Genomic DNA, 22,780 nt, shown 5'->3' with positions numbered 1-22,780 from the left:
CCTGTTGGATTTGCAGAGACTCCCAGGTGCAAAGGGTAACGTGTATATTGAGAAAGGACTGAATCTCGAAAGGTTCTTGACGAATTGAAAAATTGGCAGAAGCAGCCAACAGGACCAGAACGATCCTTTATCGCCCACACGGCGCGACCAGTGGGCGGGGCCAGGGGCGGTTCTGGGGGCGGGGCCGAGGGCGGGGCGATGCCCCCTCCCCCCCTCGCCTGTTTGCCAATGGGCGGGTCCGGGAAGCCCCGCTGCCCGCCTCTGTCGTTCGGGGCGAGTCCATTGCGTTCCATACGGGGGGAGTTTCGGACCCGGATGCTGGTTCCCGGTCCGGTTCGGAGAGAGACGGAGGAGCAGAGATAGCCCCCGTGGATCAGGAGTGGGCGCTGTCCTGCGGCAGCGGGGGTGGCTGATCGGGCGGGGAGAGCTGCTGGGTGCGGGCGGCTCTCCCCTCCCCCTTCCACTCCCCCTGCGTCCCGGCGGGGGATGGTGTGTCCCGCAGCGCGCGCCTTGCTCGCGCGGTTCGGCGACTCGGCGGGGGGAGGGGACGGGAGACCCGGGCCCCAGCGGTTTTCCACAGCGAGCGTGGGGAATATCGGGGAGGGGGCGCAGGGGGGGGTGTGGTGCTGGCGGCCGGGACCATGTCGGCGGACGAGGAGGAGCTGAAAGTCCCGGAGGATATGTTCAAAGATGTCAAGTTTTTCGTGGTGGGAGACATCGACCCCAAGGTACCGGGTCACCCTCCCCTTTGCCCTTTCCCTCAGCTCCTTCCCGCTTCCCCCCCCGCCTCCGGGGGGGAGCACTGTGGCATCTTCCAGCTCCTCTTTTCCCCCCCGGTCCCACCCCACCCCCAACGCCACTTCCCGCGCCGGTTCGAGGCTCACGCGCCGATTCGCAGCACGCGCCCGGGAAAGGCGCGGGGGAGGGGGAGCGCGCGCGCCGAAGGGGTGGTGTTGTTGTTGTTGTTTTGTTGTTGTGGTGGTTGTTGTTGTTGTGGGGGGGTGACGGCCGCGCGCGCGGCCAGCGCTGCCACCCGCCATGGGAACGAACCCGCGGCCCCGCCGCGCAGGCCCCGGCGCCGCCTGAGCGGAGGAGGGGCGGGCCAAGGGACTTCCTGTCACAGCCCGGGCCGGGCGGGCAGCCGGACACCGCGGGGGGCAGCGGCCCTGCCCGCGGCTCCGGCCGCTGGGCGCTCTGCAGGGCCGCGCTCGGCCCCGGCGCCCGCCCTCGGCGTCCCGCTGTGCCAGTCCAGGCCCCTCCCCGGGTGCAGGACAGGGACAGGCCGCTCCGGGCGGGGGGAGGTGTCACGAATGAGGGCTTGGCCGGCCCTTCACAGCCCAGGGTCCCCGTGGCTCTGGTACCCGCCACGGGACCGTTCAGACCCCTTGTGTGTGATGTGCTGGAGGTGTCATCTCCGTATGCTCCCAGCCCGGATCCAGAGGAGGCAAAGAGCAGAAGTTGCTGACAGCTGAGCGTGCAGCCCCCTGGCCTGGGCAATACCCTGGATAACTGGGTTCTCCTCCCCCTCTACTCTGCCCTGATGGGACTGTATCAGGAATATTGTGTCCAGTTCTGGGCCCCTCAGTTCCAGAAGGACAGGAAACTGCTGGAGAGAGTCCACCACAGAGCAGTGAAGATGATGGAGTGGAGCATCTCCCGTGTGAGGAAAGGCTGAGGGAGCTGGGGCTCTGGAGGAGGAGGAGGAGGGCTCTGGAGGAGACTGAGGGGTGACCTTATTAATGTTTATAAATATGGAAAGGTTGAGTGTCACAAGGATGGAGCCAGGCTCTTCTCAGTGACAACCAATGGTAAGACAAGAGGCAATGAGTATAAACTGAAACACGGGAGGTTCCATTTAAATTTGAGAAGAAACTTCTTCACAGTGAGAGTGACAGAGCCTGGAACAGGCTGCCCAGGGAGGTTGTGGAGTCTCCTACTGTGGAGACATTCAAACCCACCTGGACACCTTCGTGTGTAACCTCATCTGGGTGTTCCTGCTCCGGTGGGGGGATTGAACTGGATGATCTTTTGAGGTCCCTTCCAATCCCTGACATTCTGTCATTCTGTGTGATTCTGTGAATTTGGCCCTAGATGTAGCTACTCCTGTATTTTCCAGTCCCGAAATTACATTCAGCCCTTTGAAGGCAACCGCGAGGCTGATGTGGCCCCTGGTGAAAATCAGTTTGACACCCCTGACATGGATGATGAAGTTGGCCTAAGAGTTAACACCCAGTCATATAGGGTGAAGGTGATTAAAAAAAGCTTTCTGTGGCATGTCCAATTAAACAAGTGCTTGAAGTGTACTGTATGTAGCTTTAGGACAGCACCTTTCTGCAAACAGATTTTTGCAGGTTTCACACTGAAAGTCTTTGCTGCTTTGGTAGTTGCTGCAGTCAAGCCTCTGAGTTCCTTTAGTTTCATGTCCTGACATTCACTGAGTTTTGTGGGCCTTTAAGTGAACTTCAGATATAGGCATGGACCTGTTGAGGTGTTTTTTCTTCATAGGAATAGGATTATATGCTAAAAGAAACACAGACTAAGAATATATTTGAAGGGTGGGGGGGAGGAAACAAAACAAAGTCTTTAGGCATATATTTTTTAACAGTGTGTTAGAGCTTGAATAACAATTCCTGTATTTTTAAAAAAGCCTAGAGCAGCAATATTATGTGAAGATGAGTGCAAAAACCAATAAGACTCTTGTATATCATTTATCATATATACATAGTGTCCCAAAAGGCATGTAGTTACTTTTGTGTTGACATAGCAAAGACAATCAGGGGTATTCTCACAGAGTGAGTAAACTAACACTCTACTCAGCTACTTTTCTTTCTTACGTTAAGTTTTATTCTTCTTAGCAGCTAATGCCATTGTCTGACAGCTTCAATTTTCTCTAAATTAGGTCCCCTAAATTCTCCTCAGTTTGTGGATGGCTTCTTGGGGTTGCAGGCAGACAGTGAAGGTAGCTCTGGCAGCACTGGTAAGCTCAGGCCCAGCACTGCATGGAACTGGCTGCACTGTGTCTGAGCTCAGCCGTGCTGGGAGCTGCTGAGCCACTTTCTCACCGTGAGTGATGCCCAAACTGAGAAGTCCTGTGCACCTGAGTTGTTTCTGCAGCCCACTGGCCTGTTCAAACACTGTTCCCTCCAGTGCTCTGCGTGCTGAAATGGCTTGCACCTGGGAGGGATGCAGAGCCCTGTCAGAGCGAGGACGTTGTGCTGAGCTGAGCTTGGGATCAGTTCTTCATGGGTGCCTTGGTCCTCCCTTCTGCAGGTGCCCTCTGTGTGTGATACCATGGGAGCAACTTGAACCACAGTAATACTTAGTGGTTGTGTTTTGAACCGAGGCAGAAAGCAGAAATTATAAATCGAGCTCAAGAAGTAGCTTTTAAGCAGTTTTTAGAGTGAAATGTTGGTCCATTACTAACATAAAGCTTACAAATATGTTTGAAGTTTTTTAACTTCTTTATATACAAATGGTTGCCAGCTTGATTTTTGAAAATAACTTTCCCCCACATTTTAGGGAGGAGCACGCTTTGATCAGCTTGAATTTCCAAATGGTTTCATGGAAGACCAGTTGTCCTAATACATATTAAAACAGGCCTAGCACAAATGAGCACTTAATCAAAACAAATCCAAGAGTAAGAAAAACAATGTAATATATTCAGGTGAATAACCGAATACCCACTACCTATTAAAACATATGCAGGGTAAACTAGAAGGGAAACAAAAGTCTGGAATTGTGCCTAGATATTCTTTGGCAAATGAGGGAGAATTAAGCACCCAGCTTTAAATCCGTTCCATTGGGATGTGCACTTGGCTGCTCACACCTTACAGGGCTGAGGAGTAGATGCCAGCTATTTTTTTTGTTTTAATAAATGCTTTTTGCTGCTTTCCTAAAAGATGCAAACCCAAACCATCATGCTTTGGTAGCACCGGTTAAAATTGGTATTTCATACAGAAAGAGATAAAAAGTAATGAAATGCAGCATGAGCAGGATACTTAGTTTCTGGTTCTCTCTTGTTTTATTATTTTACCTTTTTTTTTAATGCTCATTGTCTTGTTGGTTTTGAACTATTCCTCTTGCTTCTTTCAACACAGATTTTAGTGGGAAAGAACAAAAATAAAATGTATATGTCAAAAAAGAAAGAAATTTCACTTAATGGATTTAAGCTAACACCTAAAGTGCAGGGTTATTACAATGATCATATGAGGACTTTTCAGCATTTTATTTTCTAGTTACAAGTGTATGGTTGATACTAGTTTAGATTCTTAAATTGTACACTACTGAAACTGAAGAAGTTGTGTTCTGAGAGGAGTTTTGAAGTTGACATGACCTAAATGAGGAAAAGCCTTTTCATATCACTTTAAATAATCACGAGAAATTACTAGCAATGGTATTTATAGTGTTTAAACTTGCTACCTGAAACTAGCGTAACTTTTTGCATAAGTAGACTCCTTGCACAGACTCTTTAATGCAATATTGGTTTGATATTAAAAAACCCCCATACTTTTAGCTCATTAGTTTTATGTTCTTTCTCACACTATCTCACAGATTTGGGTGTGTAGTTTTCATTATGTTCACTCTTGGTTTTAGCTTTCCCAAAACCAAACACCTGAATGGGGCTCGTAACTCAGGGAGAGCTCTGCGAGACAAGGAGCTTGTGTGCTGGGGCTATTATTAAATATCTGCTGTTTTCAAAAGTGTTTTATTTTGTTTTAGCTTTTCCCATTGGAATTACAGCATCTTGTGTGACTTTGCAGTTAACTGGATTTCATGCAGGAAGGTATCCTGTGATACAGGAGATTGGTCTGTAAAATGGAAACATTCTCTCCTGTTCCTGACTCTGTGGTGGCAAGAACAACAAGCTTGTGAACGATTTTCTTGGTTATTTTAGAGTAATTCTTTTGTAATTTGACAATATCATGTATTCATCCACTGCAGAAAAAAAGTTGATTTCTTAAATAAATGAAGTTTTAAAGTCAAATACTTCAGCCAGGAAATGCCAAAATTGTCTCCTTACTGAGTGGTGACTTTTCTCCATCCTTGTTTTTCTCCTTAGCCTAGATACTTTATAACAGCCTGACACCACGTTTTGAAAGACTCTCTTTTTCACTGCCTTCACTGTCTTGTTTAGAGTACAGGGTAGGTAGCAATTGCATGAGGACCAATTAATATTTTGCTTGATCGATGCCTTGCTCTCTGCTCTTCACTTGGTGGGCAGAGCACCTGGTTACAAAGAGCGGGTCCCCAGCAGGTGTTGAGGGATAAGTGTCTGTCACTGGCAGGTTTTGGAGGAGGAACATCGTGCCAGTTTGGTTTTGCAAGATGATTATGAAGTGAACCTCTATTCATTTCTGAATAAGGAAAGGAGAAAGAGTAATCTTAACTGGTATTTTTAACATTTGAACTCTAGGCCTTATTGTTTTTAAAACATGTTTCTCTTCCTCACTTCTACACCCCACTGCCTTCTCTGTTATTTTTATTCAAATAAAAGTGAGTCCTGTTTTTAGGGACCAGGGCCGGGTTCTCTCCAATTGAGCTGAGAGAATAGTGAACTCTTAAACCAACATCATCTATATGTGCCTTGCAAAAATAGGAGTAAGAGATGAGTTGTGAGGTGCTTTGTATTTTCTGAGGACAGAGTGATGGAGTGAGACATTTAAATTCCAGCTCTTAAAGGTAGTAACTTTCATGTTTCTCGAAATCATTCTTTGTCCTCCATCACTTTTTTTCCCAATACGACAACTCTTTGTTAGAATGTTTTCCCTTCTCAAGGCAGTGGTTACAACCTTTTTGTGCTTCCAGATCCTTTTCATACTAAGGTGGTATTAGACACGTTCTCTCTCCTTGGTTCTGTCTTGCTGTTTTGTTTTGGAGCAGCTGGATGACTTCTTCACATTTACCCTTACACTCTCAGTTGAGGTATATCGATTAGAACTAGAAATATTGGAACCAAATGTGTTTAGTGAAGGAATTATTTTCTTAGCTATTAAATGAACATTTTCAGAAAACGCATGAACTTGTTTTTTTTTTTTTTTTTTCCTCACTTATCCAAGTAAATAACTGGCTAAATCTGGCAGAATTCCTATGAAGACTGCAGTGTAAAGTAATGATGTTACCATTTCTAAGGTAACCCTTGGGTTACCTTTTTTAAGCTTCAAGCTCTTCTTTTAAAGTATATTCAAATGCTTCCAAAGCTATCATTTACAAAAACAAATACAGAGGAGAAGGGTTTTATGCCTTAGAGAGAATTATTTTGAGATGTTTTTGAAGAACATATGACATATTGACATTCCAGATTTCTGCCCCAGCCTGAATTTTTTTTTGAAAGTAAATCTTTAACTTGTATGATTAAAATATGACAGAGGTGCAAACCATTGGTGATCAGGTTTTAAATGGGATGCATTTGCATCTTCAAAAGGTGTGCTAGCCACTTACAGGAGGACCACTGAGAAAGTCATATTAATTCCTTTCATGTGTTAGTGTGTTCTTGCATTAACGTTTTTCTCAAATAAAAGTTGCTAAAAGTAGTTAACTTCTCCCTCTTTTCTTTTGGGTTTAGGTTATTCAACTTCTGAAAGCCGGGAAAGCGAAGGAAGTTTCTTACAATGCGCTGGCTTCACATATTATTTCAGAAGATGGAGACAATCCAGAAGTTGGAGAATCTCGTGAAGTTTTTGATCTTCCTGTGGTAAAGGTGAATGACACATCCATGATATTGTCAAATTACTGATGTGGATACTTCATTATTTTAACAGAAAATATTTATTTTTGGATGATGAAAAAAATGAAACAAATGAAACATGAAAAATCTTCTATTATTGTTACGCAAACTTTCATCCTGACTGATAGATTTCTTGTACAATTCTGTTCTCTCCTTTCTCTTTTTTGCTCTGTATCTATCAGTGGTTTGGGTTGTTTTTTTGTTTTCTATTGTTTTGTTTGTTTACTTGTTTTTTCCAGATTCTTCCTTTGGTCATCTGTAAGATGGTGTCCTATTAGTTGTACTTCAGAAATGTTTCTGATGGGAAGGTTCTTACAAGCTTCTGGGAATGGGAAGCATCAGTTTAGCATAAGTAGTAGACGATGAGGATTTTTTTAAACATAAAATTGGCAAGGTGCAAAATGAATATTTTGGTTCTGCATATGTGTACTGTGCTAATTTTAAACAATAGTAACTTGTAGATTTTTTTTTTTTCTTTTGATATTAGTTTTTCAAATCTTTCCTTACTTGTGCTGGAATTACCAGTATTTTGATACTATCTTGCAATACTGTTTTTTGTTTTTTCGTTGAAAGTTAGTGGACTTCATGTTTGAAAATGTAAACTCATCACTCTGCAAGTCTTGAGAATGATTAGAAGAAAAAGCACTAGTATTTCACTGCCAATATCTTTGGGTACATGATTTTGGGTTTTTTTTTCTATGTCGTTGCTGGTGGCACTAAAGTATTTTGACAACTTATGTCACGAGGGTTAATCTGACAGCGTGGAAGTAGGAATTAATTCCAAAAAAAATAGAAGGTGCTTAGCTGGAGATTTTGTGGCTATAGTGAGCGTGGTGATTAATTTTTAGTTCCTTTTTCTGAAGTGTTCTGTGGCAGAGTTTTAGTCTTACAAACAAGAAGACTGCTGCCATTCTCATGTGAAGGAAGGGCATCAGCATCATTACAGTGCTTTCTAATGCCATTTACTTAAATAATTTACTTTATAACTGCTACTAGCTGAACTTTTTCATTTGCCAAATAAGAGCAAGTCTTTCAGTAATGTCACTTAGTTTGACCTGAACATATCACAGAGTGATCTGTAACCAAGAAGATTAGACTAAGTATTAAGGTAATAGAAATCAGAGGCAAAGGTGGTTTGTTATTGAGAGGAAAGAATAGAGAACAAGAAAGAGAAAAACTTGAAGGAGGAAAATCTCCCAATTTTTTTTGCAGAGTATTGAGTAATTATGAATTGGATGGTTTTAGTTAATTTTTTTATCTCTTTTTCTGAAGGAGGGAGCATACCAAGAATTGGAACACCATATGCATAGTTACCACAATATATTTGTTTGTTTGTTTGTTTGTTTTTGAGTAAATGTCATTTCATACTGAATGTGATGCCACTCTTTCCCCCTTATTTCTTATATTGTGTTGGGACCACTGTCCTGTATCTTTTCCCTTCTCCACCACCTTCGTCTGTCCCAGAATTCTGTCATTCAGGGGTCAGCACCTGTGTGCGTAGCAGCCCTCATGGTTGTGTATTTACAAACTCTTTTCTATGCAAGGTTATGGTTCCTGACTGCTTGGTGAGGAGTGTAAGGTAGGGTTATTTTTTTTTAGAGCAGGGAAGACTGAAAAAATTGAGAGGATTAATAAATACTGTAAATGGTTTTCCTGGCACAATAGAAGGATAAGATAAGGGGGTCTTGCTCCCATACTGCTGCACAACCTTTGAGCAGTCTTCATATTAACTCTACAAAAAGAAGATTGTTCTGATTTATTTTGTAAAAGGCCTAAATACAATGTCTGTGAAACACTTAAACTTCAAAGCTGGGAGATCTATGTTGAAACTAGGTATAGTATGAACTCGGAAGATAATTCACATTTCACACATGCATGTGGAGGTTTTTTAATGTCTCATGGTTTTTATTTTTCAGCCTTCCTGGGTGATCCTGTCTGTTCGCTGTGGAGCTCTTCTACCGTATCCTTTAAGTTCACATTTCAATAATTTCTATAGAAAACATGTTAAAATAGATACTGTCCGGGGATTTAAGACTGTCTCAAGTATGTACAACTTAAATTTTTAAAATGATGGATGTGTCTTGCTTGCTGAGATCGCAGCGTGCTGGAAGCTTCTTTGTCTTACTTCAGTTTTCCTGTTCCTCTGGCTATTTGGGATGCTTAATAGGCACTTGCAAGAAAACTGGCAGCAAATGGACTCAAAACATTTTAGCTGCATGCTGATAATTAACTGTGAGGATCCAGGAGAAACAGTACAGTGCAGTAAGTGGGCAAACATTGGTTCACAGTAGAATGACCTATTTTGCCTTGTCTAGAGGCAGAGTTAAGTAAGGGGTGAATACGCTATAACTCATATCAACACTGTGTTATTTATAACACTTTATTAACAGATAGTGTTGGTATTCCCATTTTTGGGATAGTCTGTCCTTGCCTTTGGTAGACCCTTGTTTCTTAACTTGTTTGGAGCATATATTCTCACATATGGATGGCATAGTCCTTCTTCTTGTCAGTTATTATTGTTTCATCTTTATTTATGTTCCCCTCATTTTTTTCTTTGGATTATAGGAATTGTGACAATGGCTGTTATTACGGAAAAAAATTCATACTTCTTTTTCTCAGACCTTTCGTGATAAAGATTCTATGTATGGAAAAGCTGAAACAAAGCAATATATTTCAGTACAGATAGGAGCAGATTATTGCAACAAATGCCAGGACTAAGCAGGTATGCTGTCAGGCAAGAGATCTCATTTTGGAATGAGATTAGCAGGTGGTTGTGTCTGTAATAGAAAACAAGAGGTGGTAGATGCAAGAATTCAGGTGTTCATATTAGGAATTCAGGTCTTAATGTGATCTGGTGATTCAGAATCCATGTTTTATCCTCAGTATTTCAATGTATATGCCTTTACATCTTGTTGTGTCTCAGGTATTTGTGAAATAGCCTGTATATTCTCTAGTTCTCCAAGACAATTCATCTCAGGAAGTGAACCGTAGGAAGAGAAAACATTAAATTCATCAGATAAAATTATATAGTGAGGTTTTTGCAGCTGTTTTGATCATGATAATCAACATGTTGGATAGGATTCAGCAGTGTGGGTGAAACATTTGCTGTAGTCATGGATAGTCTTCTGACCTAAGCAGAAGGAAGTTTTCCATTAACGAGTTGGCTTCCAAATGGAAAAAAATGCATCAAACTTTACATGGCAAAAGGCAAATTAGCAGAGCTACTCCTGTATTTAAAAAAATTTGATTATTGTGATGTGATCTAGGCTTGGTGACTTTTGTGGTTTTGCATCTGGAAACAATATATATGTTTATCATCCTTTCATCATCAGGATGGGAGTGGATGGTTGCTTATATCATACACCTGTAAGCCTTCTCCCTGTTCCTGAGGACTGCGTAAAAAAGTAATAAAATGGCTTGAAATTAGCTATATTTTCAGGCTTAAGTAACCTAGCATTGTGTGATTAGTGTTGTTCTTTCTGATGGAGAAGTTGCACTATTAGAAAATTGGACATGTTCCTGTGTGACCTCACCCAGGCGTTCCTGCTCCAGCAGGGGGATTGGACTAGATGATCTTTTGTGGTCCCTTCCAATCCCAAACATACTGTGATACTGTGAAAATTGGTCTTCTGTCTAAAACCAGGCATTTTTAGAAGGGTACTCTAAGAGCTGGCATTATTATGTACCTAGAAGAGAAATCAACAGATAAAACCCCAGAGTGATGCAATCCATAACTGAATTGTAGCAATAAACATGTGAATGCAGCCCTGAATGGCTATTGCCCAGGGAGTGTTTATTGTGGGTATACGTTGGAATGGCCAAATGAAAAGAGCGGGTCTCAGTGGTGTCGTATTCTTGGGTTGCAAGGAGGAAGGCAGTTTTGTACACCTGTCAGCAGTAAATGTGTCCTTGGACCTTTGCTTTATTCTCCCGAGCACTTCATGTCCTTACAACCTGGTGGTTTTAGATTTTATTCTGAGCCTTGTGCTCACTAAAATGGGTTGTTAAATCTTAACTTTGTTCTGTTTCAGTCTCTTCACAACTCTCATGCAGTGGCATTCAGCCTTTCATTAGGGTTTGAGGTACTACCACAATGAAAAAATATAGTAGTTAATAGGAATAATTTAGTTGCTCAGTTGCTTTGGTTTGGACCCTGTTTAGGTAGAGGCTTGAGATTCTACGTTTTGTCTTTTGTTTATGTGTTAATTTGGAGATGTAATGCTCAAAGTGTTCTTTACATTTCTGAAGAAACAAGTCCTCGAAACATATTTTGTCAGATTTATGAATCTAGTTAGAGCCTTAAAGATTTTATGTCAGCTTACCAATTCTGGTACTTATTTTATGGGCATTTGCCTGTCAGTTGTTAAAGGTGAAGTTTAATGTAGAATGACTTATTACAATATAAACGCATAATAATTTTGCCTGTTTCTTATGAATACATTTTAACATTCAATTGTGAAAGTTGTTTTCACCATGGGGAACTTCAGGAGGCAGAGTGTTCTGTTAATTGCTAACGTATGTTCACAAAATCTGACTAACCTGCAGTTGAAGCAAAGTAACAGAAAAATGAAGAAGGAAAGACAGTCTCGTGTGTGAAAGCCTCAGTTATAATGCCATGAAGAGGCCTGGTGATTTCTTTCTTAAACCTCTTTGATAGCAGCAAAAGCAAGAACGAGGGATGTTTTATTTTTCCACAGTCTTGTACAGCTGACAGAGGGTCAGAACACTTCTGGATTTTTGTTGCTAGGAGGAAAGAAAAGTGAGTTTTGTCACATTTCCTCTTTTTTGTTTTCCAGACCCACTCGCAACATGATTGTTGTGCTGATTGTAACTGTTTTAAGAGGGTCTGTTTCACTTTGAGTTGGAAGAAGAGTGCCAGCTGCAGTCAAACCGATGGACTTCTGTGAAGTTAAACACCAAGCTGTTGCTGCTTTATGTGCCTGGAGCAGATGTTCAGGCAGGGAGTAGAAAACTGAGCACTTTTGAAAGATCCAGTACTGAATCTCTGCCTTAGATGGGACACTGAGCAACACAGAGAAAGTCAGAATGTTCATCTGACTTCTTGGGGTATTCTTGGGCTTTTTTGTCAGCTTGCTGTGTATTGTCTCTTCTGGATATTATAATGTTTGTATTGCTGGTGCATCTCTCAAAAGCACTGGAAAATAATTGTGTTTCGTTACAGAAATCTCAGTATGCGCTTGTATTGTAACACCATACACATCTGGTTTTGTGGTCATTTTTTCTAACGTGATGTACATGTGTCTCAAATGCAAAGTCATGTGAAAGTGTAGAAAAGGGAGGGACATTACAGAAGTCAGCTGGTCTGTCTGTCTTGCCTGGGTCATTTCTGTCAAACCATTCTCTCCTGTTTCACAAGGCCCCTTCTGTATTGGATGTTTCACAGTCTCCCCAGTCACCTCACAGTGCCTCACTAGAGTTTCACCCTGTTACCATGCCGCAGTCTAACCCTATTTTGATTTATCTGAGCCACTCTGAACAGGGAGAACAAATTACTTCTCTTTTCATTTGGCAGCCTTTAAAGGATTTGAAGATGTGTCCTCTTAGCTTCCTAAACACATCAGTTCTGATCTTTCGGTTTCCTCCTGTAAGCCATATTTACTAGGTCTGTAAAAATTCTCACTGCTCTTTTTGGCATACCGTTTTGTTTATCTATCTCTTTCATGCATCTGAAAACAAATCTGCATTGCTACCAGAGATCTGATTGAATTTTCAAAGCATGGTGGAAAACTTCATGTTAGTTTCATGCTGTGTTTCTGTTTTTACTTCCCAGTGTGATATTTTCTCAGTTTGTGTTTCATAGCAGCTCCTAGATTTCCCCTCACCCCACATCCCAGATCTGTTGCCTAAGGCAAGTGTTACACCTCTGTAAGAAAAAAAATACAGGAGATTTGGTGCGTCCTTATACTGCTGTTTGCAGGTAATCTCTTTAATACTTTACTTTGCTGCTTTTGTTGATATATGAGCTCGTCCCTTGATATGTTATGTCACACATCTATAAGCCTTCTCCCTGTTCCTGAGGACTTGTTGAAAAAATAAAAGGCCACCTGTGAATTAGCTACATTTTCAGGCTTAAATAACCTAGTATTGCATTATTAGTGTTCTTTCTGATGGAGAAATTGCACTATTAGAAAACTGGTGCCCTAGTGCCTTTTGTGGACTTAATCACCATGCCGTGTGTTAGGAATCATCATGCTGTATGCTAGAAAACTTTCTACTTTTCCAGTCTTTCAAAAATTGCAAAGGGCAGGTGAGGTTCCAAAAGATGTCTTCAAGCAAAACTTCTACCATTTGGTTACCAAACAGCCATTTCTGAAACCTCTGGTTTCTGGATTACTTTCTAACCCTATTATTTTTTTTAAGGCAGTGCTTTTATTTCTTGCTGGTTTTAAATGGAGTTATTTGCCATATTACCATCTTTTTTAGTAAGTGTGCAAACAAGACACTTTGGCTTTATCACAAGTGTCTGCTTTTAGGTTTTATTTTAGAAAAACACACTTCTCTTGGTCTATTTTATCAAATTTCTTGTGCATCATAATTGTTTGTTGCTGATTGTAGCAAAAGTTTCTTCTTCAGGTTCTCTCATATTTTTAAGCATGGAAGATAAGCACTTGATAATGAAAGAAAGCTCTTGGTAAAGACTTCCGTAAGCCAGACTTCCTGTGTTTAGCATCCTGGGATGGGCTGAGGGATATGTTCTGGTAAGAGGCAAGTTTATAATGTCACCAAAATAAGTCATAATATTAAAAGTGTCTTGACGCAGTTTGTACTTTGTTGTTTTTTTTTTCTTCCCTGATCCTTCTAACTTGAATTGGAAAAAGGCAACATGCTTTAAAAATAAATGTTTTTGAATGGTCAGATACTTGATAATATCTGAGACATATCATGCACGCTATTTCATTTCCTTCTAATGTCCCTCAGGAAACTCTTACTGAAATCATTTTGCGTCCTTAACACCTGCTTTCCAGTGTAAATGCCTTTTCTCCAGAATCGTGTCAGATCTTTTTTGGAGTCACTGCATGTCTCTCTCAGGTAAGAAGTGAACCATATTTCAGTCTACTCCAATGTGCAATATATATGTAATGCTTGTTTGTTTTTGCCTTTTTTTTTTGAGGAGAGGCACTAGTTTTTCTGTTGTACTATGACTTCTTTCTGTATGTTAGATGAATTATCACATAAAACAGTTTTTCACTGAAAATGAGGGCATGAATATTTCAAACTGTGAACAATCAGTAATTTTTCTTGTATTCTGCTCTACAGTGATTTTAAAACACAGAGTACTCTAGACTATATTTTGCTCCTATTCTTCCTTTTTCTGCATTAACACAATATTCAGTCCACATATTTTATCTGCTTATGCACTGATACCTTAACAAAGGTGCCAGTGAATAAAGCGAGATAAATAGTTCTTATTTGCTTGATCACTAACTTTTATCTCGTGGAAGGTCATATATTAGTGTTGAGTTTTACAGGAGTGAAGAATGTTTTCTCTTTCTCTGTGCAGGCTAAAAATAATTGTTTAATGTAATTTCTTTTGCCGTCTCTCTGTCACCCTTTCTTCTCTGTGACTTTTCGTGCTAATTTGGTATTTAAAAGTGACAGGTAATACATTAGCCAGGTTTGTAAATGGTATGTCATGCATTGTACTAAAATTCTTCAAGCAGAAGGCAGTTGGTTGGATAGAACTAAAAGGCTTATTTACCTTCCTTTTAGGTTTCATCTGAAGATCGAAATACGCTGTGGGCTTTGATTACTTTTTATGGAGGGAATTGCCAGCTGAGCCTCAATAATAAGTGTACTCATTTGATTGTGCCTGAGCCAAAGGGGGTAAGATCTTATTATGTGTGCAATTCTTCTTCTTGTAGCTCTCATTTGCTTTTGAATAATCAAAAATTTTCCATTTCCCTGAAGTTAGGATTCTTAAGGCTGTTCATTAGTCTTAGAACAGCTAAATTCAGCACAATTCTGCATTGCAGCTATTGCATTTGTATTTACTATCAGCATGGCTTTAAGCCTGATGAATTCAAAATATGTCCAATTTCATATTGGTATTTGTGTTTCTGGTTGAATAAAGCATTTTATTCTTTATTCTGTTTATCCGAACCTAATTTTGACATGTCATAATTGTTAGTGATTGTGATTTATAAATCTGTAGATACAGAATCAGTGAAGAGAAATTAAGGGCAAAATTGAAAAAAATGCGTTCAATGCCCCTTGTTATGAGGGAGAAAGGAACAGGGAGAGCAAAAGGAGGAACAGTTTTTTTTCTTTATAGTTGATAGTTTTTTCTTCTTGAAAGAGAACTCTCAAAATCCCTCAATGCATTCGTTTTAAAGAGAGATGGCAGGATAAACAGCACACAACATTCCTCTCCAACTTCTGATGAAGTCATAGTTTAAATCACTCCCATCATAGCATCATACAATATCTCAAGTTGGAAAGGACCCATAGGCGTCATTGAGTCCAACTCCCTGGTCCTCACAAAACTACCTAAAACTAAACCAAGTGACTAAGAGCGTCATTGAGATATTCCTTGAACTTTGTCAGGCTTGGGGCTGTGACCGTTTCCCTGGGGAGCCTGTTCCAGTGACCGAACACCCTCTCAGTGCAGAACCTTTTGCTAATGTCCAATCTGAAATTTCCCTGACGCAGCTTCATTCCATCTCCTCGTGTCCTATTGCTGGTCACCAGAAAGCGGAGATCAGCACCTGCCCATCCAATATCCCCCTTGAAGAAGGTGTAGACCACTATGAGGTCCCCTCTCAGTCTTCTCAGGGCTGAACAAGCCAAGTGACCTCAGCTGCTCCTTGTAAGTCTTGCCCTCGGGGCCTTTCACCATCTTGGTCGCCCTCCTCTGGACACACCAATAATTTGATATCCCTTTATATAAACTGAGGTGCCCAAAACTGCACGCGGTGCTTGAGATGGGGCCACACCGGAGTAGTGTAGAATGGGACAGTCACCTCCCTCTCCCAGTTGGCAGTGCTGTGCTCGATGCACTCCAGGACATGGTTGTCCCTTTTGGCTGCCAGGGCACACAGCTGACTTGTATTCAACTTGCCATCAACCTAAGATCTCTTTCCATGGGGCTGCTCCACCAGCCTGTCATCCCTCAATCTATATGTGTAACCAGGATTATCCCATCCTAGGTGCAGGATCTGGTATCTCATACAGCTGGTGATTGCCCAGCTTTGTTGTTTATCCAAATCTCTCTGTAAGGCCTCTCTACCCTTGAGAGAGTCCACAGCTCTTCCTGATTTAATGTCATCATTTGACTTCCTTCTCCTGTGTCAGAAGTCAGACGTTCCTGTCCTTATGCAAATGGAGAAACTGAATCAGAAAGATCAGGTAACTGGCCAAAGGCAGCACTGAGCACATCAGAATGGCCTCCTCTCCTCTCCTCTCATGCTATTAATGCTTTGGTTATAATAGTTCACTGGAACTTCATGAAGTGGTCAGGAACTCCTCTTCCTGAAGAACAAATACCTTTGTAACTGATTTATTGTGTTTGTTCAGAGACTGAAAATACTTCAAACAAATTGAAGCTCATTTTAAAATGATAGTTTGGATGCTTTTAGTTAATGTGGTGGATGGAGCAAGTTTTTTGTTTTGTTTTGGGTTTTTTTTGTTGTTTATTTCTTGTCCTTTAATAACATAAGCACACTTCCATCACCATTTTTTTAAAATTTCAAATCAGTGGGAGAGGCCGCACAGGTTAGTTATTTGAATATGAGTAGCTCTAAGGTCAGGTTCTGTACTCTACATCCTTACATAAATCTGTAAAACTTTGTCAAGTTTCTAATGTCATTTTATACAAATTGAATATATTGTTGTCCCACCAATGGCTCTTTTTGTATTTTGAAATTAATGTAAATTACCTAATACTAAGACAAAAACATGTTGCTAGTAGGATGACAATAAACTTACGCATGCAATACATAGGAAAGTGCTTTAGAATAAAACCTGGGTCAGCACTGGGAGAAGAGAAAGTGTGGACGTGGAAATGCTTGCTTTTTCTTCCCTGTTTCATTTAAAACGATAACAAACTTTTTAGTTTTTATTTGTTTGGGGTTTTTTTGGGGGGTGGTGGTCTTGGTTTTCTGTTTTTCAGGGTTTTTTTAAGTGCATTCTCTTCTGTGAAAGAGTTAGAAGGGTGTAGCAAACACCACCTCCTGCATCATAACAAAATGTAGTGCTTGGATGAGGAGCTTTGCTACCCAAGGTGGTCTTTTTAAGAGCCAATGATATATATTTAAGAAGTGTTACCTTAAGTCATAAGCTTTTTAGAGCAGAGGATGTTGTCTTGAGCTTGCCAGTCAAGAAACTGAAAAAAACACATTAGCATTTCATATCTGTAGGATAAAATAAATATCTTGTTTAATTTGTATAATCATTGAATGGGAACCGTTTCCTAGGATGGTTACTTAGAGTGTTTCTAGCCCTGCCCCTCTGACGTTCTACTACAAGGGAGTCTGCAGCATTTTGTAATGAGAACATCTTGACACTAGTGGAAACTTAAATGGTTGCTTTGACTAGACACAAGATGATAAAACAAGATTCTTAATAATTCTCACGGTAAAGAAAGAAAGAAGACTCATATCTGCAAACAAACTTGATTTCATCTGTAATGTCTTTATTGTGTATGAATGACAGTTTCATTGTAGGAAATAACTCTAGAGAATCATTAAATTAAATTAATTTCCTCTGAATGTGCTCGTTGTTAATTTATATTGTTTGTCACACAAAGAAAACTCCAGTTCAATCACTTTTAAATATTACATCTTGAAATTAGTTTCAAATCTTCTGAAGAAAGTTTTCATTTTTTTCCCACTATTTGGATATGTGTGAAGGGTTTCCATCAAAGGGGATGTCTGAATAAATAGAACACTGATTCTGTGTCTATTCATAGGAAAGGGAGGACTGAACTTTTGCTAGTTGTCTATATCTTCAAATGATTAAATAGTGAGGAAAGAGGGAGGGATAAAGTTTTCTATTTTGTCAACATTGCAACCTCTCATTGAAATGGATTTAGCTAATATTTGGACAGAAGTGTAGCTTTAAAGTTGAGGGCAGCATCAGTTTGCAGCTTCTGAGAAGGTGTATGGGAAATATCTGACTGGTTTCTGATTTACATTCCTGCTGAAATGCATTTTTTTCAGTGTCACCTGTAAATATTTGTCCCTATTGTGAGATTCTGATTTTTCCCCAAATGCTTTTTCATGATGGTGTGGTTTTTTTGTTGTTGTTGTTTTGTTATTAGTGGATAAAATGTAAGTATAAACTGTATTTCGACTTCACATCCACCTAAAATCAGTGGCACCTTAGTATTGACTGTGATGTTGCTAGCTGCTGGAGTTCTGAAAGTTTTTTTTCATAATTGATTTTAATGATTCTCAAATCATTTTGTGATTGTGTTTGAGAAGAATTTGTGGTGTTTTTTTTGTGAGCGAAGACTTAATCTTCTGCAGTTGTGCCTTCTGAGTCCTTTATATCAGAAATGTGGAGGTTTTTGTTTTAATCTCTTGGAACTTGTGGTAATGCACAGTAGCATAGTTTCTCTTGTTTGTTCAGGAAGAGATCACTTTGTTTTATTGGATGGCCTTTTGTGATCTGCCTCTCCATTCTCTAGCCCTGCTCTTGAAAAAGTTATTTGGGATTTTGTGTCTTTAATTTTTTTATTTTTTTTTTTCCAGGAAAAATATGAATGTGCTTGTAAACGGGACAGCATTAAAATTGTGACACCAGACTGGGTACTGGATTCTATAGCTGATAAGAGTAAAAAAGAAGAGGTTCCTTATCATCCCCGTTTAGTTATATACGAGGAAGAAGAAGAGGAGGAGGAGGAAGAGGAGGAAGAAGCAGAAAATGAAGAACAAGAGTCTCAGAATGAAGCTAGTACTGATGAAAAGTTATCAAGCCCAGCATCTTCACGAGAAGGATCACCTTTGGGTGATCAAGCTTTTTCACCAAAATCTACTACTGCTGAGAAGGCAAAAGGGGAACTGATGTTTGATGATTCTTCAGATTCCTCTCCAGAAAAGCAAGAAAGGAATTTGAATTGGACACCAGCTGAAGTCCCACAGGCATCTACAGCAAAGCGTAGGTTGCCTCAAGGGAAAGACTCGGGGTTAATTAATTTATGTGCCAATGTCCCACCAGTGCCAGGTAATATTTTGCCTCCAGATATGAGAAGCAACCTAATGGCTTCAGTACAAGGTGCCCAAAGTTCCGATCGACAGGAAATGATGGCGACATGGAGTCCAGCCATGCGGACATTAAGGAATATTACTAATAGTGCTGATATTCAGCAGATTAATAGACCATCAAATGTAGCACATGTAAGTGTTGGATTTTTAATTTATAAGATATTGGACTTTTTCTTGGGAACTATCATAATCCAAGATCTTCAATTTCCTTTTATTTTTCTTTAAATGTACGAAGGATTAAAAGTTCTGCATATTACTTAGAAGTTGTAGTCAAATTAGTAACCTCTTTGTCATAAGTAACTTCATTCCTAGCAGGTTTACAGAAGTAAGAATGCATTTGGAAAACTGCTTGGAAGAGTGGAGCTGTGTTCAACTATTGCGTGGTTTAGATGTTCAGCACTAATTTCTTAGCAAGAGCGAAAAAATATTTATTAATTTAGAATTATTTGACTAGTTCAGGAAAACTGATTTCATACCCTTCAAGCTTTTTATTTAGCGCAAGGAATTATTTGTGCTATAAACACATAAAACTGTGAAATTGATTGTTCTCACAGTAGGTTCAGATTTATATTGTGGTTTTCTGCTGGGCATCATTAAGTTGTTATACAGTATAGTCAGGATTATGATGCAGACGCCCTAATTTACAAGTTCTTATGCCACTTGTGTAGTTGAAATAATTTCAGCTTTTGTATTGGATTTATTTTTAGAAGAAAATAGCGAGTGAGCATGCACTGGGATAACATGCAGCATTGAAATTCTAAGATGTTCATGAGAAGGGAATGTGAGCAAAGTAGGTGCTGGTAAATGTTAGACATATCTTTTACTTAAATAATTGTACCGGTGCATTTATTTGGATGTTTATCTGAAGGTAAAACTTTCAAAGGTGCCTGTATAATATAGAAGCTTACAGCTAGTACTTAAACACAAAAAGTGGAATCACTCAGAAATGTTGGTTCATTGTTATCTATATGAATTCTAAATAAGAAACAGAAATGCAGGCTTGCTTTTAAAACTGAGTCTTAGATTCCTCTTCTCAGTGCCTTGAATTCTTTAAGGACTGAGACTTCTGGGTAAGGACTGAGCAGAACCGCCCAAGTCTTGGTCGGTTGGCCAGTGCTGGTAAGTTGGCTGATGCTTTCATGTCTGAACACAATATGTACAACACCAGGCATTGTACTATCAAATACTCTTTAGCGGTGTCCTTGTTGAAGTATTTTTCTATAAGTAGTATTTCTAGAGCTACAGGGCAGTCGATGTTATCGTGCTTCAGTTAGACTTTGTTCTCCACAAGTCTGTTAGACAGAGACTTGACCATGGTGTGCAGGGGCTGTTCTTGAGCACTGTGTCGGGCTGCTGCGTAGGCTGCCATGCGAGCTCCAGCACCTGGAGAAAAGCTTTGCATCTTGGAATAGTGAAGCTGCTTCCTAGAGGGATGATTACCAGTTCTACCTTTTTCCTTATAACTTCCCTCTGGCTGGGTTAAATTGTACTTTGTGTCCTGCTTGGACGCCAGTCTTGGGTGGATCTCATGTCTTGGTGCATAACCTTGGAAAGTTAGTTTGATTTGAACCTGAAATTTCTGTGGAATGGCAGGATCTGTAATAACAAGGCATTTTGTAGATAACCAAGTTACTTTCTGAATATAGCCCTAGGATACTTTTTAAAGTTTTATCCCTTTGTTTGGAAATATTTGTTCTGAAGCTTCTGTAATTTTGACTTTGGGGACTTTTTGTGGAGAGCAGCATAAAAATCTACTGAGCTATGGAAGCATTCTTTTTGTGCGTATTATTTTTAGCTATTGAATGCTTATACTGTAGTGCTGTCTAGACATAAGTGATGGGTGATGCATTGATAATCATGGCTGTAAATGTACACTATACCAACAACATCAAAATTACACATATGAAACCCGAGATGTTTTGAAGGGCATTATAATTAATACTTGAACCATCTCTAATGGTGACGTCTCACTGCAAGGATACAGTTAATTTGCTTTGTGTTTTAGTGATGTGCTTTGATTTCTCTTGCACATGCATATCACTGAAGTTTACTCTGTGGGTGAAGGAAACAGGCTTTGCAGTGTTCACCAAAGCTGTTTTCATGTTTAAAGGACTTAATGAATGACAAATATATAGGTTGTTATGGCTCCTTCTATTTTTTAATAGGTAGTTTATATTAAAATATTTTAATACATAGAACTCATCCTAGTCTCGTTAGGAATTTGCCTAATTTTCTCTTTTCTAATGCTTTAAAAACTCACTTGCTAACTTACGTCTGCTTAGTGTGAAATGATTTTTTCTTAACGTAGAGTATTACATCTAGAAATGAAATTAAACTTCAGATCACTTCAGCATTCTATATAAACCTGTAGTCTATTATTCTTAAGTATAAGTTGGTTAGTGTGGGGTTTTGTGTGTGTGTGTGTTTTGGTTTTTGGGGGGTTGGTTAGTTAGTTGGTTTGGTTTGTTTTTTTTTCCCCAAAAAACTACAAGTGCTCAGCAGATCAGTGTTTGTATTTTGGGATTCAGTTTAAAAAATAGAACTAAATATTCCTGAATTGGTTCAAAAGCAAGCAAGATTGTATTAAATTTCCGTGTTTCAAACAGCACTAATTAGTGGAGGCATTATTAGCAAATTTTAAGATAAAGAAAATAAGACCCTGGAACTAAACCTTGAACTAAATGGGCCAACAGAGTTGTAAAACTGATATTGCAATTGATTGAGTTGATCAGTGTAATTATTAATACAGTATTAATAGTCATAATGCTGTTTGAGATATCCATAATACAAGCATGAGTTTTAATCTTAAATTTTGCTAGAATATGCATTGCCTTATATTAGGAGCCACGTGTAGCTCCATCGTTTCCTATTTGTAAGTCCTGTCTTCATTTTGCTACTAACAATTAGAGATTTTTTATTAGCTCTCAATGTATTTAAGCATAAGGTTCTTTTGAGAATTGTATTTTCCCAATAGTTCTTTGCATATTTGTTTATATTGAATGACAACAAAAAGATCACAAAACTAATCTTTGTTTTCTAGATATTACAATCACTTTCAGCACCTACAAAAAGTTTAGAACAGCAAGTAAATCATAGCCAACAGGGACATCCAAACGCGGTGCTGTTTAGTCAAGTGAAACTAACACCAGAGACACATTTATTGCAGCAGTCGCACCAAGCGCAGCAGCAGCAGCAGCACCATCCTCTTCTACACCTTCAGCCTCAGCAACTTATGCAGCTACAACAGCAGCAGCAGCAGCAACAACCCCAGATTGCCCAACAGTCTTTCCAACAGCAACAGCCTCATCAGTTTTCACAACAGCAAGTCCATCAGCAGAACCAGTTCGCACAACAGCAGCTTCAGTTTCCACAGCAGCAGCAGCAGCAGTTACACGCGCAGCAGCAGCTCCACCGACCTCAGCAGCAGCTCCAATTCCAGCAGCAGCATGCGTTGCAACAGCAACTTCATCAGCTGCAGCAGCAGCAGCTACAGCAGCAGCAATTGCAGCAGCTACAGCAGCAGAATCTGCAGCAACAGCAGCTGCAACATCAGCAGCTGCAACATCAGCAGCAGCAGCAATTGCAGCAGCAGCACTTGCAGCGCTTGCACCAACAGCATCAGCAACAGCAAATGCAGAATCAGGCAACACCGCACTTAACTCAGACATCTCAAGCACTACAGCATCAAGTTGCACCCCAGCAGCCACAACACCACCAGCAGCAACAGCAGCAACTGCAACAGCAGCCGCTTTTTGGACACGATCCAGCAGCAGAGAGTTAGTAATTATTGCCTTGTGATCCTGGAAAAAAAAAGTGGCTAATGACATGACAT

The 22,780-nt window shown here is 40.2% G+C and overlaps 1 protein-coding gene across 2 annotated transcripts in view; it reads left to right on the top strand.

Moving 5' to 3' along the window:
• Positions 1-358: 358 nt before the first annotated feature.
• The window catches only part of PAXIP1 (PAX interacting protein 1), a 36,769-nt gene continuing 14,347 nt past the window's right edge, over positions 359-22,780 (top strand). Inside the window, exons 1-7 of one of the 2 annotated variants that reach the window (XM_065050447.1) lie at positions 359-728; positions 6,563-6,697; positions 8,641-8,684; positions 13,711-13,774; positions 14,456-14,569; positions 18,436-19,080; positions 21,989-22,724. In XM_065050447.1, coding sequence (XP_064906519.1) covers positions 642-728; positions 6,563-6,697; positions 8,641-8,684; positions 13,711-13,774; positions 14,456-14,569; positions 18,436-19,080; positions 21,989-22,724 — 1,825 coding nt within the window. In that variant the 5' untranslated portion in view covers positions 359-641. The remainder of the gene's footprint in view (positions 729-6,562; positions 6,698-8,640; positions 8,685-13,710; positions 13,775-14,455; positions 14,570-18,435; positions 19,081-21,988; positions 22,725-22,780) is intronic. The other variant, XM_065050448.1, reaches the window with a different exon arrangement.

Source organism: Columba livia, chromosome 2 (assembly GCF_036013475.1).
Source record: "Columba livia isolate bColLiv1 breed racing homer chromosome 2, bColLiv1.pat.W.v2, whole genome shotgun sequence".
NCBI classification, from domain to species: domain Eukaryota; kingdom Metazoa; phylum Chordata; class Aves; order Columbiformes; family Columbidae; genus Columba; species Columba livia.
The sequence above is the reverse complement of the archived record's forward strand: the minus strand, read 5'-3'. Positions and strand labels throughout refer to the sequence as shown.